The sequence below is a fragment of the Simochromis diagramma genome, unplaced genomic scaffold, assembly GCF_900408965.1.
Source record: "Simochromis diagramma unplaced genomic scaffold, fSimDia1.1 OVJJ01000321.1, whole genome shotgun sequence".
NCBI classification, from domain to species: Eukaryota; Metazoa; Chordata; class Actinopteri; order Cichliformes; family Cichlidae; genus Simochromis; species Simochromis diagramma.
In genome coordinates this window covers 14,504,821-14,528,081 of record NW_024386772.1, presented here as the reverse complement: position 1 = coordinate 14,528,081, position 23,261 = coordinate 14,504,821, and the positions used below count along the sequence as shown (strand labels likewise).

At 41.6% G+C, this 23,261-nt stretch overlaps 1 protein-coding gene across 2 annotated transcripts; it reads right to left on the bottom strand.

Moving 5' to 3' along the window:
• Window positions 1-3: 3 nt before the first annotated feature.
• On the bottom strand, window positions 4-23,185 carry LOC120745986 (serine/threonine-protein kinase/endoribonuclease IRE1-like). Of its 2 annotated transcripts, XM_040051220.1 has the most exons (22): window positions 22,917-23,185; window positions 15,916-16,036; window positions 13,390-13,423; window positions 13,183-13,255; window positions 12,908-12,980; window positions 11,806-11,928; window positions 10,524-10,625; window positions 10,168-10,429; window positions 8,647-8,725; window positions 8,143-8,302; window positions 7,651-7,766; window positions 7,342-7,536; window positions 6,490-6,754; window positions 6,314-6,404; window positions 6,030-6,219; window positions 5,679-5,778; window positions 5,364-5,563; window positions 4,852-4,999; window positions 4,225-4,352; window positions 2,090-2,213; window positions 1,479-1,546; window positions 4-1,388 (listed from the first exon to the last, which is right to left on the bottom strand). In XM_040051220.1, the coding sequence occupies exons 1-22, from the start codon at window positions 22,992-22,994 to the stop codon at window positions 852-854; spliced, it is 3,267 nt and encodes a 1,088-aa protein (XP_039907154.1). In that variant the 5' UTR covers window positions 22,995-23,185; the 3' UTR covers window positions 4-851. The 2 variants fall into 2 exon arrangements, with proteins under 2 accessions (XP_039907154.1, XP_039907158.1); XM_040051224.1 differs by lacking the exon at window positions 22,917-23,185 and having other exon boundaries at window positions 13,390-13,446; window positions 15,916-16,034.
• Window positions 23,186-23,261: the final 76 nt, after the last annotated feature.

The window sequence follows — 23,261 nt, the reverse complement described above, 5'->3', positions numbered from 1 at the left end:
AAATATCAGTATAAAAACAATAGAATTTAATGTGCAAGTCATTAACTTCACTTTGACACCCCTGAAAAAGTTATTACACAAGCAATTTGCAGCCTGACTTCCAAACTCCTAATTTGACTCTATAAAGAGGAGGATTACAAAAACCCCACTGTATCCAGACGTCACTCTGAACACCCTTTGGAGGAGCCCACTCTTAATGAGTCAGCTCAATAGTCTTGATTGACAAAAGAGAAGCAGTCTAGCAGCAGCATTAACTGGAATCAAGCACATTTAGCATAGTCAATTTTAAAACATCTGTACACATACAGCACAGTGATATTAAAAAGGGGAAAAAGGGGGAAAAAAAGGCACAACGGCCACATCAAGTGATTTATCATCAATGATCCAAATTCTGAACTGGTCTGTACAAAAATATACATACAGTATCTGTGCAGAGAACAGGCTCACCAAGACGTACACAACATTGCACAATAAAACTACCCAAGTGTTCAACAACATCTGGACCCGTTTCCCCACACTGGAGACCAGATACACCTTTTTGGACATGCCGTAATAAAATTAAAAGCTTTCTTCACTCAGTTTGGCTACAATAGAACATCCAACACCTGCTGGATTTCTCAGGGTGGCTCGTGGACAGTCTCGTGCTGGGGATCATTTTAATGCAGGTTAGCAGAAGGCACTTAATGCAGGATGCAGCGGCCGCGTCTGGCGGTGAATCCCAGGCGCTGCAGGCCTGGTCCTCACCGACTCACAGCACAGCCACAACCAGGAGTCCAACCTTTCCTTTTGTCTCCCTCACACTTTAAGGCAATGCTCCCATCTGAGCTGGATCCACCTGGCTCTAGTCTAGTTCACACTGGTTTGTTGTCCAGTATAGGAGGATTTGTCAGTGGGGTCACCTCAGGCTGATTGGATTCTCTTTGCCTGAGAGTTGATTCTGAGGTCTGACTGTGTGAGTCAGTCTGTGTGGACGGTGCTGGCTCTGCCGGCTGCACTGTCTGAACCGGGATATGTGACAATATGGGCTCCGGTGCTGATGAGGGCACTGATTCAGCAGCTGCTGTGTGACACACCTGCTCCGGCAGTGACGAATGCGTAGACTCCTGGGGTTGTGAGGAAGCTGTGGATGTGTGTGTTGGCAGGTGTTGAGTGCATGGCTCATTATGTCTTTGCGGCCCATGGTGAGCTAACTGGGCCTGTGTCTTAGCAAGCTGTTCTGCAGAGCAGTAGTAAGGCAGGAATGGTCTCTCAGGCGCGCAGGTCCGCATGGCCAAGTAGGTGTGCATCAGTAGGTGGGGAAAGCGGGAGGTGAAATAGGAGACAAAGTCATCGGGGATGGAGCCCAGAGTCTCCTGGACCTCAGCGGGTAACTCTCGATAATGGTGTTTCTGTTGAAGTAAGGTCAGCCATGAATGTGACGGTAGCAAAACAGGCTCACTTTAGCACAAAGCTGTTTGTTATAAAGGAAAAACTCTTACCTTGTTTCTCATTGCACGCAGCAGGTCTCTGACTGACCCGCCCTTATAGGAGCGAAACTTCCTCAGATCTGCCACACAAGGAAAACTCAGAGCTCAGACATCGATCATAAAAATGAATTCTAAACACAGAATCAGTACAAAGGAAGTCCTGAAACTAGTGAAGCTGTAGCTTGAACTGAGCATGGTTCCAAGTGTCTCTTGTATTTAAAAACATGTAGAAAGGTATGTGTACCATTTCGTCTTTATTAAATGTGAATCCTTTGTTATCTACATCATCTCTGGATTAATCATTAATATCTGTTCCAAATGTTTTATAAGTCAATAAAAATGAGCGCAGAGTCCATGAAGAATCTGTTGTTGTGATACTGGGTCAAATGGCGCTGTTGACAGGAAGTAGCATGCTTAATTAACCACATGCTCAAATGTTTTCTGGCAGCAGGATGCTGCATGCAACTGAACATACAGTGAGGCACTTAAACAAGCTGTAAGATGAACTAGTACAAGTGTCACTGTGTAACGTGTCATACTGTCAAGTCTAATTTCACACAACAAACAAGAAGAACGTTTTACAAAAAGAGGCTCCAGGAGTTTGTGCACAGTCAGTCTCATACCGGTCTGCAGTGGCACTGTGATGTGCTCTCTCCAGTCACCCTTGACAACAGCCCTCCCCCCTCTCTCCAGCTGTCTCACAATTGGTCCGTCCAGCGGTTCCTTTTCTATCCTGTCACTCACATCCTGAAAACAACCAAAAACAAAACAAAACAAAAAAAAAAAAAAAAAAAAACACCCGGTGAATATAATATGGCAGGCAGTCTGGAGTGTTGTTCTCAATGACAATATTATTGTATTATTTAAATAAAAAATGTATTGTAGAAATTAATATCCCAGTAATCAAAAGCACTTGTTTTTAAATTTATACAGAAGCTTATTATTAAAAAGGGAAGCTGAACATACTCTACACCAGGGGTGTCAAACTCAATTGCACAGGGGGCCAAACCTCAAGGCACACTTTAGGTCGCCAGACAAGATAAACATTTATTGAACACACTAAAACAATGTTTTTTAAACATAAATATGAATAAAAACAGACGGGTATACAATTCCAGAATAAACTTAAAAAAATAAACTTTAACTTTAAATATTTTTATAAAAATATATCCTGTCAAAATTATGCAAGTTAGAAATATGAACATGCTGCCAAAACCAGAAAAAATAAATGAAAACATACACAAGGTTCGAGCCGCATGTAGACGGAGCTGGGCATTGCTTCAGGAATGGAACTAATAAACCCTGTGGGTCATACTTTCCCTCGAGTGTCCCATTAGAATGCAGCTCCATCTGAATCTACACAGGTGCAGTTTCAACTGTAAATTCTCTTTTTGTGCTTCAAAGTCACCAAAGTGCCGTGCGCTCAGTTTATCAGCAAAGTGTGCATTTGGGAACACTGTTGCACTGATGCTGGTGACTGGTGCATTTGTGACAGCTTCACCGCATCATACATGCCATGTCCATGAACTGATAGATTTCCTTGCTGAGCTCCAAAACTATTGAGAATTTTTCCCCAACTCAGCCAACGGACCTCTGTATGATAAGGAATGTCGGCAAACTGAATCTATTTCCCACATAAAAGACTGAAATTGACGGTGATTTAAACCTTTAGTTTGGATCAAATTTACGGTTTGCATCACGGTGATCATTACATGCTCCATTTTAGGACTTTACCACACAGCCTTTCCTGGTGTGTGATGCAGTGATATGTTGTTAACTCACCGGTACAGTTCTCCTGCATCTGTACTCGCATCCTGCTGACTAGTCCGCTTTTTTCACCGCACAACACCGGCGCTCCATCTTTTGTAAGTCCAACAAGTTTGTCTCAGGGCAGTTTTGTGTCGGTTACACTCTGACATAAATCTCTGCTCAGGCTCACATTTGCCAAAATCTGCGTTTTGTCTGGACACAAGACGTTGCACACCTTCATCATGCAGCTCTTCAGAGTGGTACCGCGCTGATTTGGCTGTCTCCTCTGCTACAATAAAACTTGCTTTCACAACAGCTTCACTTTGTGATTTTGCTCTGGTGACAAACGTCTGCTGAAATGTCAGATTCTTCTTTAGCTCTTCTACTTTCTGTAGTTTCTGCATTTAGGTTTTTCAGCTTATCCTGATGTTTTGTCTCGTAGTGCCGTCTTAAATTAAATTTCTTAATTACAGCCACATTAGCTGCACTAATAAGACACACGGGTTTGCCGGCAATGTCTGTAAACATATATTCAGCCTCCCACCGGTGCTGAAAGGCTCTGTTTTCAGAATCAACTTTTCTCTCCACCATTGTGAGCAGCTAGCTTCACAATAACAGAAGTTTGACTTGATTGACGCGGGAATGTTCCCAGCTAGCCTAGCATTCAGCAAGGAGGCTGCAGCGCTGCATTATGGGATCTGTAGTTTGGGTGTTATTAGCGCCTTACATCACCGGGCCATGCATAACAATAATAATAAATCTATATAAAATGATCTCGCGGGCCGGATATAAATGTCCGCCAGGCCAGATGTGGCCCGCGGGCCTTGAGTTTGACACATGTGCTCTACACCATTTAGAACATTTTAAGGAAGTTCAGGGTCTATACACAGACTAGTCTGCAGTACCACTGTATACTGGCAAGGTTTACACCACATCAGGAACAGTGTCAGAGGAGTCGTTTTTACAACATGCAGTGAAATTTACCAGGTAGGGTAAAAACAAGAGTAACCTGAAAGAACTGCAGCTCCTTCTCCAGGCTCCAGAAGAAAGGGTGCTTAAGAACGCTTTCAGCCGAAGGCCTCCGGTGGGGATCCATGCTCAGCATCTGCTCTATTAGATTTCTGGCTACAATGTCACCTGGCAAGACATAAACATAGCAGTTCTGACAATGTGCCACACCTCTTAACACATACAATTACAAAGACACACACACAAGAAACAAAACAACAACAACAACAACAACAACTCTTTTCAAAGACACTTATGTGGCTTAAATATTGCATCTTTTGCTCCTCTTTCTAACTTTCTGTTTTGTCCAAAATTTGAATATGAATCTCCTTAGACGTGTATTTCTTTTTACTTTCAGTGATATGTTTCGGCTATGTTGTCAAGTTTGTATCTGTTTGTTTTTTCTCGTCCGAATGAACCAGTTCTTGTCTGCGGGTCTGAAGTCCATCAGGATGTGCTGTTTAAAGAAACCTTTCCATGACTGAGAGGACTATGTGGACACACTGGGAAAATCTTCAAAGGTTTAAATTAATTTGCCTTAAAATGAGAAACCCCAAAGTCCTCAAACAACACAATCATCTGACTTAACCTGCATTACTTTTACCAAAACCAGAAGCGGAATCCTCACCATGTTTGTCATTCTGCAGATGGTCCAGGCTGTACGAGCCCAGTAGGATGTTTGCTTGCCTCTGCAGTGATTTGCCAAAAGGATGGCTTCCCTGGGACACAACGTAGTAGAAGACACAACCAGCAGAGAAAATATCAACTGCGCAGGTCTACAAGGGACAGAGAGGAAGAAAAGAGGAGGTCACAGCTGTGTATATAATGAAACAGAACCATAACCACCAACATCATCATCATTAACAAGGTTTCTTCTGTTTACACAAATTATCCAGCATGTAGGCTAACACCAATTTAAAAGCATTGTTGCAACATATATATTAGTATTATTGTTATTGATCCTGGATTGGGCTCTGCAATCCTTTGAAATTTTTTTCATCTTACTCTCAAAAGCATCCACTTCAAATATCAAGTATTAGCTAAACTTGCATCGGTTGGAAGTTTTATTTCCTCAATAGAGACAGTAAGAGTTGACCTTGCAGTAATAATTACAGAGCTGCAGAATTACCACCAACTCACCGGGTTGTCTTTGCAGTCCTCGCTGAGGACCTCTGGAGCGATCCAGCCTTCAGTGCCGGGCACCCCAGACCTCCTACTGAAACTGTGGCGGCCCACTGCGAGCTTCTTACACAGGCCGAAGTCTGAAATCATGGCGCGGACCCGACCGTGTGCATTGGGCATGGACACTAGAATATTGTGAGGTTTCAGGTCTCTGTGGACTGGAGAAAAAAAATACGAGGACAAAAAGAAAAAGACAGAAAGAGTTGTTTAGGCACACAAAAAACTTAATGACAATGTAAACATGAACACTATTTTGTATTCAGTGATGGATACCAATGTTGAGGGAGTGCAGATGGGCCAGTCCAGACATGGTCTGCTGGAGAAGCATAACAGGCTCAAGTCCATGACGATTGAAATCCTTTCGTTCCACATACTAGAGAGATGAAGGACAGCCATTAGCACAATCAGAGACTTATAAGAGTTTTGTGAAAAGTTGACACTTTTTGCGACATTATTTTTAACATAGGAAGTCCTTTATTGTGCTTGTTGTGAGAAAGTGACAATGAAAACCATCCTGTGCTAGACTTAAATTCAGACAACTACATGCAAATGACACAGGAGTAAGGCACTTTTAAGGAAACCTAAAATCAGCTTCTCCATACTCCCAAAAAAGTCAGTGATTACCTCCTGAAGGGAGGCAGCGCACAGCTCAATGGCGATGTACTGGAACTGACGGTCCCTCTCCGTGCAGAAGTAGCGGATGACGTTTGGATGCTCATCAGACTCCCTCAGCAGCTGAACTTCTCGGTCTGCAAAGCTGAAGCACTCTGGGAGAATCCTCTTCACTGCAACTGGACGGTTGTCAAACTGACCCCTAGTGGAGAAATGGTAAAAATACAACATTGGTCATCAGCATTTTACAGTTTAAAAAACCACCACTGTGAATAACCACTAGCTGGTTAACTTACTTGTACACAATAGTCCCCTCAGCACCATGTCCCAGGACCTCTTTGGGATGGAAAGTTATGTTCCCCACTCTGACAACACTGGAGTCTGCCTCTGATCATACAATTGTTGGTCAGTGAAAGCTAGATTAAACCATTAAAGTGCTGAACAAGTGTGGCTGCAATTTTCCAGTCGTTACCTCCATCTTCGTGCTCATTGGCTGAGCTCCCCAGCTCAGACACAGACAAGTTGGAGTGGTTGGAGGCACGAGGGGTGACATTGGGGCTGCTGTGGTCTGAGCATTCGGAGCGAGTGCGTGCCACCTCCAGGTAGTCGCTCTCTAGAGTCAAACCCATGCCTACTTCTGCAGGTGGAAAAGGCTGCTGCCTCTGCAGCATCTCCAACCTCTCCTCCATCTGTCTCTGGAACTCCTGGTGCTGCAGCTGCTGCTGCTTGTGCATACTCTGTTAGAAGACAAATAATGTGTTAACGCTCTATGTCAACTGATTGGTAGCTGTGAGTGATGTGAACACAGCAGTTAAGTGTAAATGTGTGTTGTCACCTAGCAACTATTTTAGGTGACAATAACTGTTCATTCTGGTTTTGAACCCAGGGTGAAAAGCAATTTAGTAGCAATCTAGAGATTAACAAATTCTCTAAAATCATCTATAATATTTCTCAGAAATTAATGTTTGAAAAGCCAGTGCACAATTTTAGAAGTTCTGAGAAGTCCTGAGAGATGCAAAAGCTAAAATTAAATCTTTAAAAGTGTGATCATACCCAAAAAACAAACTGATCAGGCTCCATTTCCTCTATTCTATAACCTCATTTTATATAAAACAGTTAACAGTAGCTCCACTTGAACTAGTTAGAAATGGGAAATATTAATTATGTATTACCATAATTTATTAAAAACTAATACAATGCTTTATCGCTAATCAACTTGAAATACTTTAGGTTTTTCTTCCTACTTCTTTCATAACAGTTTTTTTAAACCTCACAGTTAATCTTAAATGATCAACAGCTCAATGGAAGGCTGTAACTGACTTACTTTGGGGTATGTAATCACAAAGGCAACCCAGCCAGCCAGGAGGAATGTGGAGAAGATGATGGTAGCCATGTCTTTAAGCATCGAATCCACCGGGGCCTCTGGGCGCACAGCGCGGCCACCAGTCCCAGGTTCTTGGATAGACGTCTCAGGGACAGCTGAAGGGGGCCCATCATCCATACCGCTGTCATTAACCTTCTACATGAAGGCAAAGAGACACAAAAATTAGGAAAAGGGTAGAAAAGCAAGAGTACATTTATTAAAATTCTGCATAAAACCTTAAAATAACTAATGGGTGACACACTGACAAACCTCCTCTACTTTCTTGTCAGTCGTTGGTGGGATGACGTTAGCTTGATGGCGTGGGAAGCTGTCGGGGAATTTTTCAAGAATCTTAGTGTGAGCTTCTGGAGGAGTCTCATGATGACCTGATAAACAAAGAACATTTTTAAAATATCACTACTGTCATCATTATCATTAGGAAACTCATGAACATTCACCTAGAAACCAATTTCAACTGTTATAATTTTCTGCCTGTGTTTCAATGCAAAGAAAAGCCTATAGTGGGTCCACAATGTATCCAGCAGAGGGCAGTGTCGGCTCAAAATCTTCACTGAAAGAACACGGGATCATTTAAGGTCCTGAACTGTGTGAAACCTGTGTGCAAAACCCACCAGCTTACACGCCTTAGCACATAAACAAAAGGTGTGATACCCGCTTCCTGATTGCATCAAGAAAAGAAAAGAAAACAAGCTAGTAGGTTAGACCTAATATTACTGTCTGGTTTCTATACTGGCGTAGTACCTATAAGAAGCAGGTAGTTCCTCATAAAGTTGACCTGGTTCCGCTCACGGAGCGCAGCGTTGAACTTCACGCTGGTGCTGGGTGTGATGACACACTCCTTGTCTTCTTCCGACTCCTGGCTATCCGGGCCCTCCAGCATGGGGAATGTGCTGCCACGAGGCTAAACATACACAAACACAAATACAAACATTTAAGCGAGTCAGAGTAATCAAGCAGATTCCTCATGGGCTTCTTGTGTAAGCCCAAGAGTACAGTAATGTTACGGAGTCAAGGCCTGTGAGTCAAAATGACCTGAGCTGAGGCAAGCTAAGACAAAACATGGGCATGATGTACCCACACAAGCTTTTTAACATTCCTTCCAAAAAACCACTCACTACAATGAAGACAGATTAAAAAACCCTGACACAGAGAGATCACCTGTTAGGATGGTTGACTGATGTTTTGCTCTGTCATGCACAACTTATGTTTTACTGAAATGAACACAGAAATGCGGCCATCACTCACCACCACAGTGACTCCATCGTGCACCAAGGAGGGAGAAGCATACAGGCTGGTCGAGTATTTGCCCACATACAAAGTAGCCCTGGAAAACAAATAGCAGAGTCAAAATAAAGCAACCTAACAACAGAATCTACACACCATGAAAAATTTAAAACCACTTCCAAAAAATAAAAAAAAACAAGTTCCCTGAAATCACCTCTCTATACAGGCGAAACTTTCACAGAGGATCTAGGTACTGAAACCCGTTGAATGTTTTTCATCAGCAGGTGTTGATACAAGACGTAAAAATATACAAGAGTGCGAAACAAGAGCTGAAACTAGAGGCTTGTAATACAGAATTGGCCTTTAGGTTAGCGAGGAGGCTTCTGGTATAACCCTGGGTTTTCAGGGATTTGGAGGCGGGTCACTTGTTTCTTTGGTACGTTAGTTACTCTGCAGATTTAACCGGCTCTGGAGCAAGTTGTGTTTAAGCTAAAAGAACAGTGCATGTAAAATCATTGCCAAACAATTAGTTATCTTTTTTTTAAAAAAAGTAGAAAATAGAACATCATGGTCTAAACCAGGGATGTCAAACTCATTTTACATCAAAGGCCACATACAGAACACTTTGATCTTAAGTGAGCCGGGTCAGTGAAACTCCCCTTTATGTCAGTGTAAAGACGTTACACAACCTGTTAATGCACCAAAGTACTTGAGACAGTAAACAAGCCTGCATACTATTTGAATTATATTTTTGTATTTCTACTTTACTTGCCCCTAAATATTTAACGTGAGTTTAACAATAGCAGGGTTGCAGCAGAAAGAATGAGGCTGAAACTATCTAGATCTACTCTTGTCTTAATGATGTCACACTGATACGGCAGTTATTTGTAAACTGCTCATTTTTCAGATGATTTGTTTTTCTTGTGAATAATGTTCAGCTCAGCCGTTGCAACAGGTTATCTGGGACCAACACTGATACTATGTGGACGTGCTCGCAGCTAGATTTGGAAAACCTGGGTTGACCTCCAGAGTTGATAACCACCGTTGTGTGATTGCCATTTTGCTTTTGGTAAATGATGATGTAAATGGTCTGCATTTATGTAACACTTTTAGTCTAACAAAGCCCCATAAAAGTCTTTTTAACTACAAAGCACATTTACATGCTGGTAACAAATCAGGGCAAGCTGAAGATCCAACACCCAGTTCTTTGATTAGTGGACAGTTGCACTTCTGGGTATGTTTAAATTGCTTCATAGTACAGGCCTCGGGCCTTCTGGCAGCCACTTAGATATTGCATGTCTCGACTCAAACAGTACGCAATCAAAGGCTGGATAAATAAAAGTATATTTTGATTCCACCCTCTTAGTGTGATTCACACAAAATGCTGAAACATGCCTGAGAGAACTCTTAGCCAATGCTTGTTTCCAGAAACTGAATGAATCAGTTTGGCTCTAACAGTATTCAGAAAGAAACAATTCTGACCTCCAGGAAGCAGCATGCAATATCCACTTTAGCAGTGAAGCACACAAAAGCATCATTTACATGAATTTGTTCTTGGGCTTCTTCTCCTTAGGAAATGGGTATTTCCACTGCGTGATGCGGCCGACCTCTCCAGACATGAAAGTGAGGTAACGTAGGGTCTCCACGGCCACGTTAGTATGGGCCACTTTGCGGAGGCCCTCGCGCTGCCAGATATACATGGCCACCACCGGAGAGTTATAGTTCTGGACCCACTGGACATCTCCAGATTCGCTGTCCACGGTCACCACAAGGCCGTCGCCATTGGACACAAAATGAGCCATCTCTGAGGAAGACAAAAAAAGAAAAAAGCAGACATGTTATAGTCAGTCTGTTGGAAACTAAAGCTATAAAACACACAGACGTTCCAAGGATCTTACTGTATTTGGTGTCATCGTCAGGGAGGGTGGAGGCGTAGTCGGAGTAGGTGGCATTCCAGCGCAGCTCTCTGCTCTTGGTGTCATACATAGTGATGGTATACTCTAACAGAGAAATGAACAGCAGGGATATGTTCACAAAAGGAAGACATTTTTGTGCTTATACAAATCAAAAAGAAAATATTCACAAATCAAATATGCTAAGCTGCCTGCTGTGATGACCACTTTTGACAGGGATGCAGTTTAAAGTATTTTACAGATTTCTTAAGTAACCTACAAAAAGCCTTTTTTTAACCAATTTCAGGTAGTAAGAAAGATGTCAAGCGGTGTTCAACTTCCTCTGCAACAATGGGAATGTAAAGAAAGAAAAGTCAGCTTATATGCTGCGTTTACAAATTAAGTTTTGACCTCACACCATGTTCAGGATTAATGGCGGTTATCAAAATCGCACACACTGAGATGCCTAGATGTTCTCCAGGTTTAGCTAGAGGTGGTGACTGGGGGGAGGGAGGTGTGGGCTTCTCTGCTTAGGTTGCTACCCCCACAACCAAGTCCTAGATAAGTAGGAGATGATGGATGGGTGGATGAGATTTGCAGGACTCTAGTTCCATGTCTGCAGTTATAGTTAGAGCTAAAGCTTTCATGCTCCTGCAAATGTGCCCGTCTGTGTATAAAATTCAGATGGAGGGGAGAGAGGGGGTTTTCACACACCCCCAGACGTACTAATTTGCACTCCTCCAGCTTGGATTGGGGTGGAATAGAGCAGGGAGAAACAGCAGAGCTCACCAGGAATGGGAGAACTGCATGAAAAGCATAGACAGTGACTGCAGTGACACTTTTCATTGTTATTAACACTGTTTCACATCAGCTTTTTTTATGTTGTAACTTTACTCTTCTCAGCCTGCTGGCTCACAGACCAACAACAGTACAAGCAAAGAGTGGCCCACAGACAGGTTGTACTACATATTTTGCGCACTGCACCCATCTCACAACAGAGCTCACTGTCGGCAGACAAGCACTAAAATGCCTACCTCTGCTGGACCATAACATCCTGTTTAACCCAGACATTAAAGTCTGCAAGGGCAGATCAGGGGATAGCACTCTTTCAGGCGAGGTTGGAGATTGGATGAGTAAGAGGCAAACAATGGTTTGCAAACCGTCTGGGCTTACCAGAGTATTCAAGACAAATAAACTTAGTTGATTAAAATCAACAACTGAACAGGATGAACCACAGAGACTATTGTTGTGTCAGTTAACCGTGTTGCTGGGTTGGTTTTGCTTTTACCTGTGCGTCCCAGATAGAGAAGAGATGAAGAGGGGCAGAACATCTCAGCAAAGGATGAGGTCAGGGTTTGCTGTTTCTCACCAGTCAACAGATCCACCACATACCACAAGTCCTGCTTTTTACCTGTGTGTGAGCACATAACACAATTACTTACCAAGATTTCAACATTCAAACTGCTCCTTGCAAAAGCGATTTCATAATCACGTCCTACAAACCTGTTGTTGCATTTCATATTTACATATTCATAGGCGGGGTTTTATGTATCCAATCGTGACACTTTAATTCTCACTATTGCTTTATTTTACTACCACTGTGTGTGTCCGTCCTCAAAGAGGGCACCTTCTCATGAGGCTTTTCCAATTTTACTTCCTACTCTTCGTTTTGTCACACGGAAACAAAGGTGTAGCAGGAGAGAGTGCAAAACATCTAACGTATATTTGCCTCATGTAAAGAAAACTGTCCAAGGAAAACAATATGGATTTAAAGATTGACAGAAATGGGTAACACCCATTCTGTAATTCAATAAGCAGCTTACGGACTCCTTGCCTCGCCTACTTTGTCAATGCAGGGTGTAGAAGCAATGCCAGTCGTTGCTAGTTATAGATCAATACAAAAGCCATAAAACAGAAAATGGCTTGATTGATTGACAGAAAGCAGACAAAGAGGGACGGTTGTTTGGCCCTGATAACTGCAAAATCTACTTTGCAAAAAATTCATACATGAACAAATTTAAGTAGTGAGAATTTGTAACACTCATCAGCTCCAATATGCTTTTTCTGGCTGCAGTGTCAGTTAAATGAAAGCAAATACTTCACTGATAATGACCACAGGGAGGCAAATGGCAGCCGCTTCTCTTTTAACAATGACACATAGCACAGAAAAGGTAATCTGCTGTGGTTACTAACTGTTGCAAATTCAAAAGAGCAGAGGCAACGACAGCAGGCTGAGTGGAAAAGAAAACCACTGTGATATGAGGCCAGAACGTCACCAGCTCAGCTAGACAAGGTGATACACAGGACATGGACTGCACACAGCCACGGAAAATAAAACACTGAGCTTAATCAAAAGTGTCCTAATCATTTTATTTATGAATGCACCTTACCCATGTAAAGGACTCCATCAGAACTGCGACAGGGAGAAGCTTGGACCAACTCAGGGATGGTGAAGGGTAATTTCTGTTTAAGGAAAATGAATGAACATTAGAAAACAATATTAATCTGCAATCCTAAAATAATATATGGAATCTATGCATCCCCACAACTGCAAGTTAAAATGAGAGAGTATTACTTTTAGATACTTTTTCCCCTGAACAGAGAAGTGAGAAGTAAAGAGGGGGGGGGAGAGATTATAGTGTGTGATAAGTTTGTTTCCTCTTACTGTGAGGCCTTCGTTGTTCTTCCCGCCTAGAGAGTACAGGCTGCCATCATTTGGGTCAGGCAGAAAGGCCGGCCTGGTGCAAAGAAGAAAAACGGCATCAGGATCATGGCTCAAGATGAGCTCAACAGATTGCCACGATTATTTGCATCCATCTTTTGACAGTTAAACACAATACACAAGGATGCGTGTGAACACAAAGATACTTACTCTGCTACATGCGTGGGGACCTGAAGAACTGGATCTGTGAAGCGAGACCAGAAGATGCTAGTCAGGAGTGACAAGAATATCAACCAACAATGAAAAGCACTGCCAGGAGCGGTTGAGTAAGAGGGTGACATGAGCACTGATGACATTAAAATCGCAGAGGACACACAGTCCAAATGAACATGGATTCCCCCGTGGCAAACATCAAAGGCAAACAGTCATGTCAACAAACAGCTTTCAGTGAATAAATCAGACAAGTAAACACCAACTGTTAAGGCACAAAATGTGATTGTTTTATTGGAAATAATTACAACTGTGATAATTTCCTCAGCTCATCCTGCAAACAGAATCTTTTTTTTACTCCTGCCCTGCTAAGGAAACAGAGGCATTAAGAAGCTTTCAGGGCATTTCCCACCTGAAATTCTGCCAGTTTAGTAAATATTTCAAGCTCTTTGTATTACTACTAATGCAATCATTTGGACTATCTGGTGGAAAGCTGTTTAGTAGAGGTGAAAATTAGTTTCATATGAACATGAAACAGAAGCATTCATATCATTTAATCTGACTAAAACACAAATTGATGGTTCATTTTCAAAGAAACATTTCTGCTGTCATCATTTCAGTTACTTTCTCATCACAAACAAACAAGCAGTTCCCTAAAAGAAGGGAAAATCCCTTTTAAAAAAAGAGAAAACACTAATACGGCCAGCCACTACAACGACTTTTAAAATACCAGTGTGCTTCCTTGACACACGACAGTCAAAATGTGAAGCCTCCATCTAAACAGGTTAAACACACACCTCCCTTACACTGTGAACATACAGGGTGTGGAACAGGTGGAGTTGATCTCTGTGGAAGCACCCAAAGGGGTCAACAATAGCAGGGTGTAAGCACAGATTATATGGAGGTGCTAAAGAACAGTACGAGCATTCATTCAATGTGGTTACAGAGGGTGTGGAGAAAACAATTTATTTTTCTGTGCTACATACAAGGATGTTACCCCCTGACCGGCTTTAATACAAGTATATGTTTACAAAGCCAACACGGAGTAATAAGCAAACAGTAAGGGGACATGTGCACGTGCAAGCATGTGGCTTGACTTGTACTGCCTTGGTCTAGATAAAAGACTCCTGCCTCCTTTTCGTTATGCAGGATTACAGTTGCCTGACAGACGCACAACAACAGGTGTGTGCAAAGCCTGGAACAAAACTGGTTACATTTATATTCAGTAGTTGTTCCAGAAAAACAGATGATGCGGAGGAGGCAGCTTCTGCCTCTCATTATTAATGGGGTAGCAGACGGACTTACAGGCCCACATCTCTACTTTTACCAATCTTAAAAATGTCAGAAAAGTATCAGAAATGTATGTAGAAAACAGGGAAACTTTCTCACGTATTATGTCTCTTGAATGTTTTCCAAGTATCCCTTCGTGTATCTTATCTACTACAACTCCCAAACATACAGTTCCTACATTAACATGGTAATCACTGCACACGGTGCATGTGCAGTACAGCAACGTTGCTTACCCCGGCCCACTCCGACCTTGATTACAGGCTATATTTTCCCCTCTCTCAGTTAATAATTAACCAGTTTTCATGCATAATGGAGCCTTTCAAACGACTCTCTTCAAGTAGGGACTGAAAATAGGATTCAAGCCTAGAAAACACCACCTGTCAATAACTATTCTGACAATATAATTCATAGGTATAGATGTCTTTTAACTGCTTTTAGTTTGTTCACATGGTTACAGTCATTACCAGTATAAATAAGCCCTAGACAGCATTACACCATTTTAATAAATTGGGTTTAAATATTGCCTAATATTCAATGTGATGTTACAATTAAATTTTAGTGTTACAATTAAATCCTAGTGTTAATATGTTGACAAAGTGCACAACCTTGCATTCATAAAAGGAGGAAAGAAAACACATAAGGAGTACTGCAAATCAACAGGCCAGTTTAACAAGGAAGCCAAGTATTATCTATGAAGTGTGCAATTCATGGATATTGTGTTTTTTGTCCCATCTTCCTCCCCCCACCCTCAAGCAGTCCTGGCAGATTGCTGCCTATCCCTGTGGTTTCTTCCTGCTAAAAGGGGTTTTTCCTTCCCACTGTTGCCAAGTGTTGGCATAAAAGGTGGTCATTTGATTGGCTCTCCAATATTACAGTCTTTTACCCTACAATATTTAAGCGCCTTGAGGCGACTGCTGTTCTGATTCGCTATATAAATAAAATAAAATTAAACTGAAACAAAATGACAAGAATAGTTGTCTGTAGCTCATTCTTTTCAAATTATTTTATTAAGTTTACGTCTTATTGTTGTTTTCTAAAACAGCTTACATGACATAAATAAAATGAGCTTGAGGCACCTCTCTGACACTTTCTTTATTCTTTTTCAAAAGCAGCAGGATACATTGTTTTTCCTGTGGCTGCTTGGAAAAAAAACCAAAAAACCCAGGGCTTTAATGGGGCTGAACAGAGAAAAATACAAACAAAGACCTAAACCTGACTCCAGTCCTCTCCTCTTACCTTCTTTTAGAGTCCATTTAATAGAGCCTGATTTCTTGCTAACAGCATGCAGGTTTCCATCCAGGGTGGACACAAAGAGCAGGCTTTCAGGAAGCGACACTGTGCTGCCACTGCAAAGCCCCTACAAAGAGCACAAACACAAACAGCTCTTAATACAACAAGTTATGTATGGTTGATGCAAATAAAAATTATCACATTTGCAAAGTTAAAAAAATAAATAAAATAATCATAATCCGACACTAGGAAAGAACTGCAATCTCATTTGCAGTCAGACACTGGTTATCTGCACAGACGGCTGAAGCAAACGTTAGGAAAATGTTGAAATTGTTTACACTGCAAGACGAAGGCATCAGACGGAAGAAAATGTTACACCTTCAAAAAGATGCTTTCATCATCACCCTGCAATAACTAGCCTTTGCTAGAACTTGCATGGCAGTCATTTGCCCCAGGGAGTTTGCCACCCTTATAAAAATCAATGAACTTCAAATCAATACAGCAGAAGACGCAATAAGAAAGAAGCTGACAGGGTGGATGACAGGGGGAAGGTTACTGGATAAGCCCTTATGGCTTTTTCATGCATTTACATTGGTCCCACATGGAGCCAAGGAAACTTTGCAAGCCAGTTTCACAAGCATGTGGGCTGTGGGCTACAACGGTTTGTGCTGTTGGTCCTTCAGCCAGTCGCAAAGGTAAAACATACAAACAGCTAAAGAGAAAACGGGTGTTACAAATAATAGAAAGTTTGTTCTGCACCCAATGCCTGTGTTTTTAATACAGTTTTTGATTATTTTTTTTATGGTTGTGGTGCGTTCCAAGAAAAAGTCTGAAGTCAGAATTTCCGAGTTCCCAGTCAAAGTTTGAATCTAGAAAGCCTCCTGAACTGATTTTCCGCTTGGAAAGTCGAAGAAGCCCCCAGAAACCCTGAGCTAACAATCCAACATGGCAACCCTGAACTTAAAACTGTAAAACTTTAAATCAGTACTGTTCTGTATTTGTGACTCATTAAATAAGCCATATACAGAGCACTGGCCAGGCTGTAGTGGTGTTTCAGCGCAACAGGACAAGGATTATACTGTATTGCGATCAATACCTGAATACCTTTGCCTTGATAAAAAAAAAAAAAAAAAAAGCCTACAAGAAATCATGTTTTTGCTTTTCCCACACTGTCTGGAATGCACTAACCCATGAGTGCAGTCATTCCCAAGTTCTGAGATAACCGGAACGTAGCATTATTCACGATGAACCCCAAGGCCGCTGGCTTTTCTGTTCCAGACAACTTTTTAACCAATCAGCATTGGGCCTACCACAGGATGCGCCATGAGTTTTTGAATGCAAACACAGTACAGCAATCTTACTCTTAATGCCCAATCAAGTCTTTAAGAGTGGCAGCAACACTTTTCTGGAACCAATTCACAGATTTCATAATTCATCAAGGACAGAATGATAGAATATCTTAACAAAAAAAACCAAATAAATAAAAACATTTTTCTTGCCATTCAATCTTCACCACCACAGCCAAAGTTACTTAGTGAAAAGGTTATCAAACTGGGCCTTTGGCTGAGTTAATCTACTGTCGTGCTGCCACGAAGTATGCAACTCGACTTTAGACTACATTTTGTCTGCTTTGCATGAGAAATGAAAACGGACCATTTGTCTAGAAATGATGAGGTTTGAAGCTTGTCTACTTGTCTACTGATTGTGGTAGCTGAAGTGCTCGTCAGCCAGACAAAAACTGCCAGAACTTATCAGTCAGAGCTGTGTGTGGGTTGGTGAGTCAGTTAGGGTGGAATATATATTTATAGTACTATTTAAAAACACAAAATGTCTGATGTCAAACATACAGACTCCTGTCTTTCTGTCGAACTGATCTCCCAGTGCTGTATTGTGCACACTACAGGATGCAGTACCAGAGGTCAGTGCCCACTGGCTGAGGAGGCGGAGAAAGATGGTGACTGTAAGTGGTCGGGCTGTGTGCACTCAGAAAGCTGTGGCTGGAGAGAGCTGCATGTCACACTGACACTGATGATGTGTCAGAGTCTGCAGCAGCATTGAGGGTCATCGCTGCCTGATATCATACAGAACTGTTAACTCACCACCTATGCAGCTTTTTTTTTTATCTGTATAACCTCTATCAGCAGCAGCTCAGCTTTTCTTTGGGTTTTTTTTTTTCTAAATAAACGTTATATACCATAATCCCAGATAAAATGAAAGCTAGAGGTAAGCCAAGCCTCCAAGAGCACAAAGGGAATCGTAAATTGACTTCAGGGATTTTTTTGGTCACTCTACTTGAAAACAGATTTCGCAATGGATTAACTCAGAAGAGTGCTTCAACATCCCGCTGCACAGATGACTAGTAGGCTGACGAGCCATACGGGCACCTAATCCTTTCACAAACTTTTTCTCCTACTCAGAAATATGTGGCACAAGAACAGACATGGGTTCAGCACATGAAAGAAATAGCCAGTATACAAGGAGGAGATAAACAAGTACATACAGAGAGAAAATAAAGAGAAAGTAAAATGAAAGACTGCGCAGGGAAAACAACTGAACCCACAAAACCCATAACAGTGGCAAAGCAATCCAGCCCCATGACTTGGCTTATGCCAGAATTAACAACACTGTGGGTGAAGAGTGCTCCAGTCACCCACTAAGGAATGCTAGAAACTCCACTCTTGATAACCAAGTCGTGGGCATCTTTCAGTTTCTGGCAGGAAAAAACTCCAGTGGACATGCTTGCCTCCCCACAGAAAAATGCACAAACCCAACCTGATCAGTCCTTCTACCGTGATAATTTGATGAGATAGATAAATAAATGAATAAATAAATATATATAAACAGCAGTGTATCCAACAGTTTATTTAACAGTTAACACCTCTGTATTGGTCTGTAATTACATCTCTAAAACCACTACTTGATTATGACACTGTTTTCAGCTTTCCGTGTGCTTCAAATATTATTAATACAGTTAAACAGCTAATAACAATGTTACTCAAGACTGACTTTAACTGAAATTATTGCAACATAGAAATGAGAGAAGGACTGACTGTTATATACTGTAAAATGACTGGCAAAGCTGGGAAATGCAGAGGAAACAGCAGATGCTACTCTGGCAGATTACGGGCTGTGGTGTCAGCACTATAAGGCAGTCAGATACAATAGCAGGTCATTACACAGCAATGCATAGTGCAATTTCTGGGTGGTTGAATGTCAGGTTGCTTTGGATTAGTACAGGATCTGACAGACTCGAGGCTGAGAGGGGGTCACCAGATCAACCTTGAGTCTTAACACTTTTCTGTTAATGACGACTACCATAAATATTCTTCAACCCAGGTTTCAAGTGTTGTCTTCGTGTACCAGCACTCAATTAAATTACTTCTACATTTCACAAAGATTACCATCTGGCACAGACAAGAGGCTCTCCCTAGTGAGAGGGGAGAAACAAAGGAGTGTATTTCCCCACTTTTAAGAGTGAATAGAAAACGTAATACAGGCTACACTAGTGGGAAAGCACCAAATTACAGTTAAACTCCAAATTTTACCATGTTAAAACGCTCACTTCTTTTTCCTGTGAGTCATTCTGCTCAAAAAATGGGAAGACACTAGCATGCTTTAATAGTCTGTGCAGAAACCAAGGCCAAACAAACCCTGAAAGTTTCACACTATCTACATAAAGAAACTGTGTCCTTCTACATTTGCCTACAAAACCCCTGCTGTAGTCTCACCTATCCTATACAAGCATTTGTGTCAACAATGTGCATCTGTGACAGTTCCCACTGGGTGCCGAACTCATGAGAAAAATCATAACTAATCCAGTTTTAGGCCCCCTGTAACCTTTACCAGCACTCTTGGTTTTGCAAACAAATAACTCTCCAAACATCTGCTAGCCTCCTAGTCTTGGACGCACACTGATATTCATCAGCTGGTGGATACAATATTCAGCTTCAGGGACATCTGCTAGACAGCATCTGGCTGCTAGCCATGATTGAGCATGCGAGTTATAAAGCGCTGTATAAGTTAATGGTGAAATATTGGTGCACTCCCTCTCATTTCCTCATTCTTTTTTCTAAAAGAGAAATGTGAAGTTATTGCACAAGAGTGTTACATAATACTACAAGACTGAGGTGAAACCAAAACGATTGGCTTATTCTAAAGATTTTCTTTTCCTTCTGCAATGAGACCCAGCATGGCTTAAAGGCACACAGACTACAATGCTTATGGTATCCCTGTTAGCAGTCACTGAAGTGTCACGGTGCTTCACAGCCTGTTGCTTGCCAGACCAACCTGAACACGGGACTGGCTGTAACTGGCAGCTTTCCAGCTGAGTGTAAACAAAGCACTTTGATAGCACGTTACATGCATCACAACCCTCCATGTCTGATAAGATGCTGGAGTACATCACCAACCAACAGACAGGGGTTAAAACAGTTTGTTTTTGTTCTCATATTCTTTCTGCCAACCAAAGTACAGTACAACAAGAGGTTAGGAACAGACTGAGTTATACTGATAACTATTTCGCCTCTCTGTTTGGGTTGATACACACCTCAAATACCTGGCGTATTAAGAGAAAGCATGGCCTGTTCGTTTTAGCGTCATCATGCTCATAATTTAGAGCAGCAGACCATGGAGAGACTATAAAAACATGTGTGCAGATGTAGTCATGTGTTTGGCTGTCTGAGTACAGGCTACTGCGACAGACAAGTATTTTCCTTTATTATCTGACCTCTCAGGCGATTATGTGATTACAGAGAAGCGCATTAAGGAGCCAAAGAACAATAAAGACTTTATAAAGCAGGGTTGATAAAGACAGTGAAGTATAACAGAAAATTATTTCGCTTCTTTCCCCCTTAAGTAAAAACCCTGAGAGAAGCTGTGCTGTGAAGCATGGGCTTTTGGATCACATACATAAGAGGGATGAGGGTTCTGTGAATATAAATTTTAGAAAATAAATAATAATAGAAGAGGAATAATAACATTTGTGAATGGCATTAAGAGTTCACCAGTCAAAAACTACCTCCGCGTGGTAATTAACTTCTTGCTAAATTACCTCTGCCAGTCCTACCGATTAGCTTGTCTGCAGCAATAAGCTGTGTTTGCAGCTTGCTTTTGTGCAGGAAGCAAAAAAAAAAAAAAAAAAAAAACCCAACAACACAGGAACCAAGAAAAGAACATACTACATCTGATAAAATGACAAAAAAGGCTCTACAATGAAAATCACCCGACTACAGTCGCATGGGTGACAAAACATCAGACGTTAGTATTTTAGGATTAAGGACAGCCAGGTAATATCTCTAGACATAAAGGTTCTCCTCTGGAGCTGTGTAACAAAGACAGGTCTAAGAAGGTTTGAAGGACCTATGCTCCCCATACGTTTGCTGCAAAGTGGAATATGTCACATGTTGGCCCACGATCAGGCACGCTCAGTCAAAGTGGAGTCAATCCACTCCTGTGATAAGACAGAGTAAGCTCGCAGCCTTTTATCCATTTTCTTTTAAAAACAAACCTTAATCTTGTCTCCATACTGAAAAAATAAGGATGAAAATAAAATGCTGTTCTTGTGAGCAATGGGTAAACTACAACTGAGGACAAAAGTATTAAATATAGTGTTGTTATACACAGCCTGCAGAGTGTAAAGTGAGGCATTAGAAAAAACAAAAAGTGCATCTATAAACAAATATTATGTTTTGCTGAAACAGTTAGCAAGCTTTTAGTCAGAGACATCCTTCCCTCAATGGAAAAAATAAAAATCAAAAAAAAATCAGCTGACCTTAAAAACAGTGACAAGGAAAGAGATATATTCTCTGAAAATATCCAATTTATATCTACCACTCAGACACATGTTAGTCAGAATCTATAGATAGCCTATCATCCATCACCCTCGCTACACCAACAGACCATCTTAACAGGCTAAGAGAGTAACCTGAGACATGATAGGGAATTATAAAGCTAGTTTAATCTCCTGTTTAGCTGAAGTGGTTTAGTATCTGGGTACTGAAGGGTCTCTGCCTCCAGCCTTTTACTGTGAGATCTGGCTCATTTACAGGATGTTCGCAATACAGGATAGGTGAGGATGGGATTGGTGTTTGTGGATAATAGGGAGGGTCGCCATAGGGGTTTTGGTCAGAACTAAAAGAACGCCCAGATCCAATTACAGCTTTTCAAAGCTTTTGTGAGAACCATTTCTTTTGCAAAGAAGAAGAAGTTATTTGATACCAATACATCACTAGCACACGTAGTAATTCATACATAATCCATCTCTTGCGTGCAGTTACTGAGTGCAGGTGTTTCTGCATGATGGCTTAATTTATGCACAATGTTATCCTTCGAGCTTAAGAAAACCAACAACAGAGGGAGCACATTTTCTGTAGCCACCTCTCATTACCTTGAACTGAGCTTGCAATTGTAATATCTCATCAATGTCTCCAGCGTTTGGAGAATGTTTATTCAAGCCATCACATTGTGGTGTCTGGCTTGTCACCTCTGCAGCTTAAATATACTACAGCGATTACTGATGCTACTGATGTGGATGTGAAGGGACAGGATGTGTGCTGATGCTTGTAAAAGATACTGCGTATTAACTTATCACCAAGCCACAAAAACACTTAAAAATCCTGTTTTTGAAACAAGCAAACGAAGACGTCTAAACATGTAAATACAAAATTTCTCGTTTTCCGCAAAAACTCAGCTGTTTAACAAAAATGTTAATGTAAACATGTTTGCTTCTTTCGCTTGCGAAGCGGGTCTGAAGCGCTGAAAATGTAAACTTGGTGCCAGTAAAGTTCAATTTTAGAGCTTTTCAGCCAGGTAGCTAACATCTGTGTTAGCTCACTTCTGTAATGTTGGGGCAACACGAAGCACACAAACAGAGGCTTCAATGACACAACTTTAGCTCCCTGCGGTGACACCCGTGTAGTGAAAAATATCTGTCCACGTTTTGTTTAAAACTGTAATTTTGCTGTTAGTGTCCTCCAAGTTTAGCTAGCTTAACCAGCTAGCTCTCTTACCTTTTGTGGGAGACCAGCGTAGCAAAGCAGGGCTAAAATGCACCACACCAGGGCCCGACTGCTCACTGTCCAGTCCATATTCTCTGGTCTCAAACCGGGATAGACAGCTGGGGAGGTCCGAGCGGCCGCAGACTACATAGAAACCGCTTTCTGGTTCGCAGACAGGTGTTATAAATAGTTTTGTAAATGTTGATACGTTAAAGGCATCGAGCCAGCCGCACTGGATGCGACGTTAAATGTGCTTCTTCCTGAAATGAAAACCGTGGGGGTTGGACTTTGGGATAGATATCCACACGAGTGGAGGAGGGGAAATGTCGAGAGTCTGTGAGCCAATGAGAAAAGCGA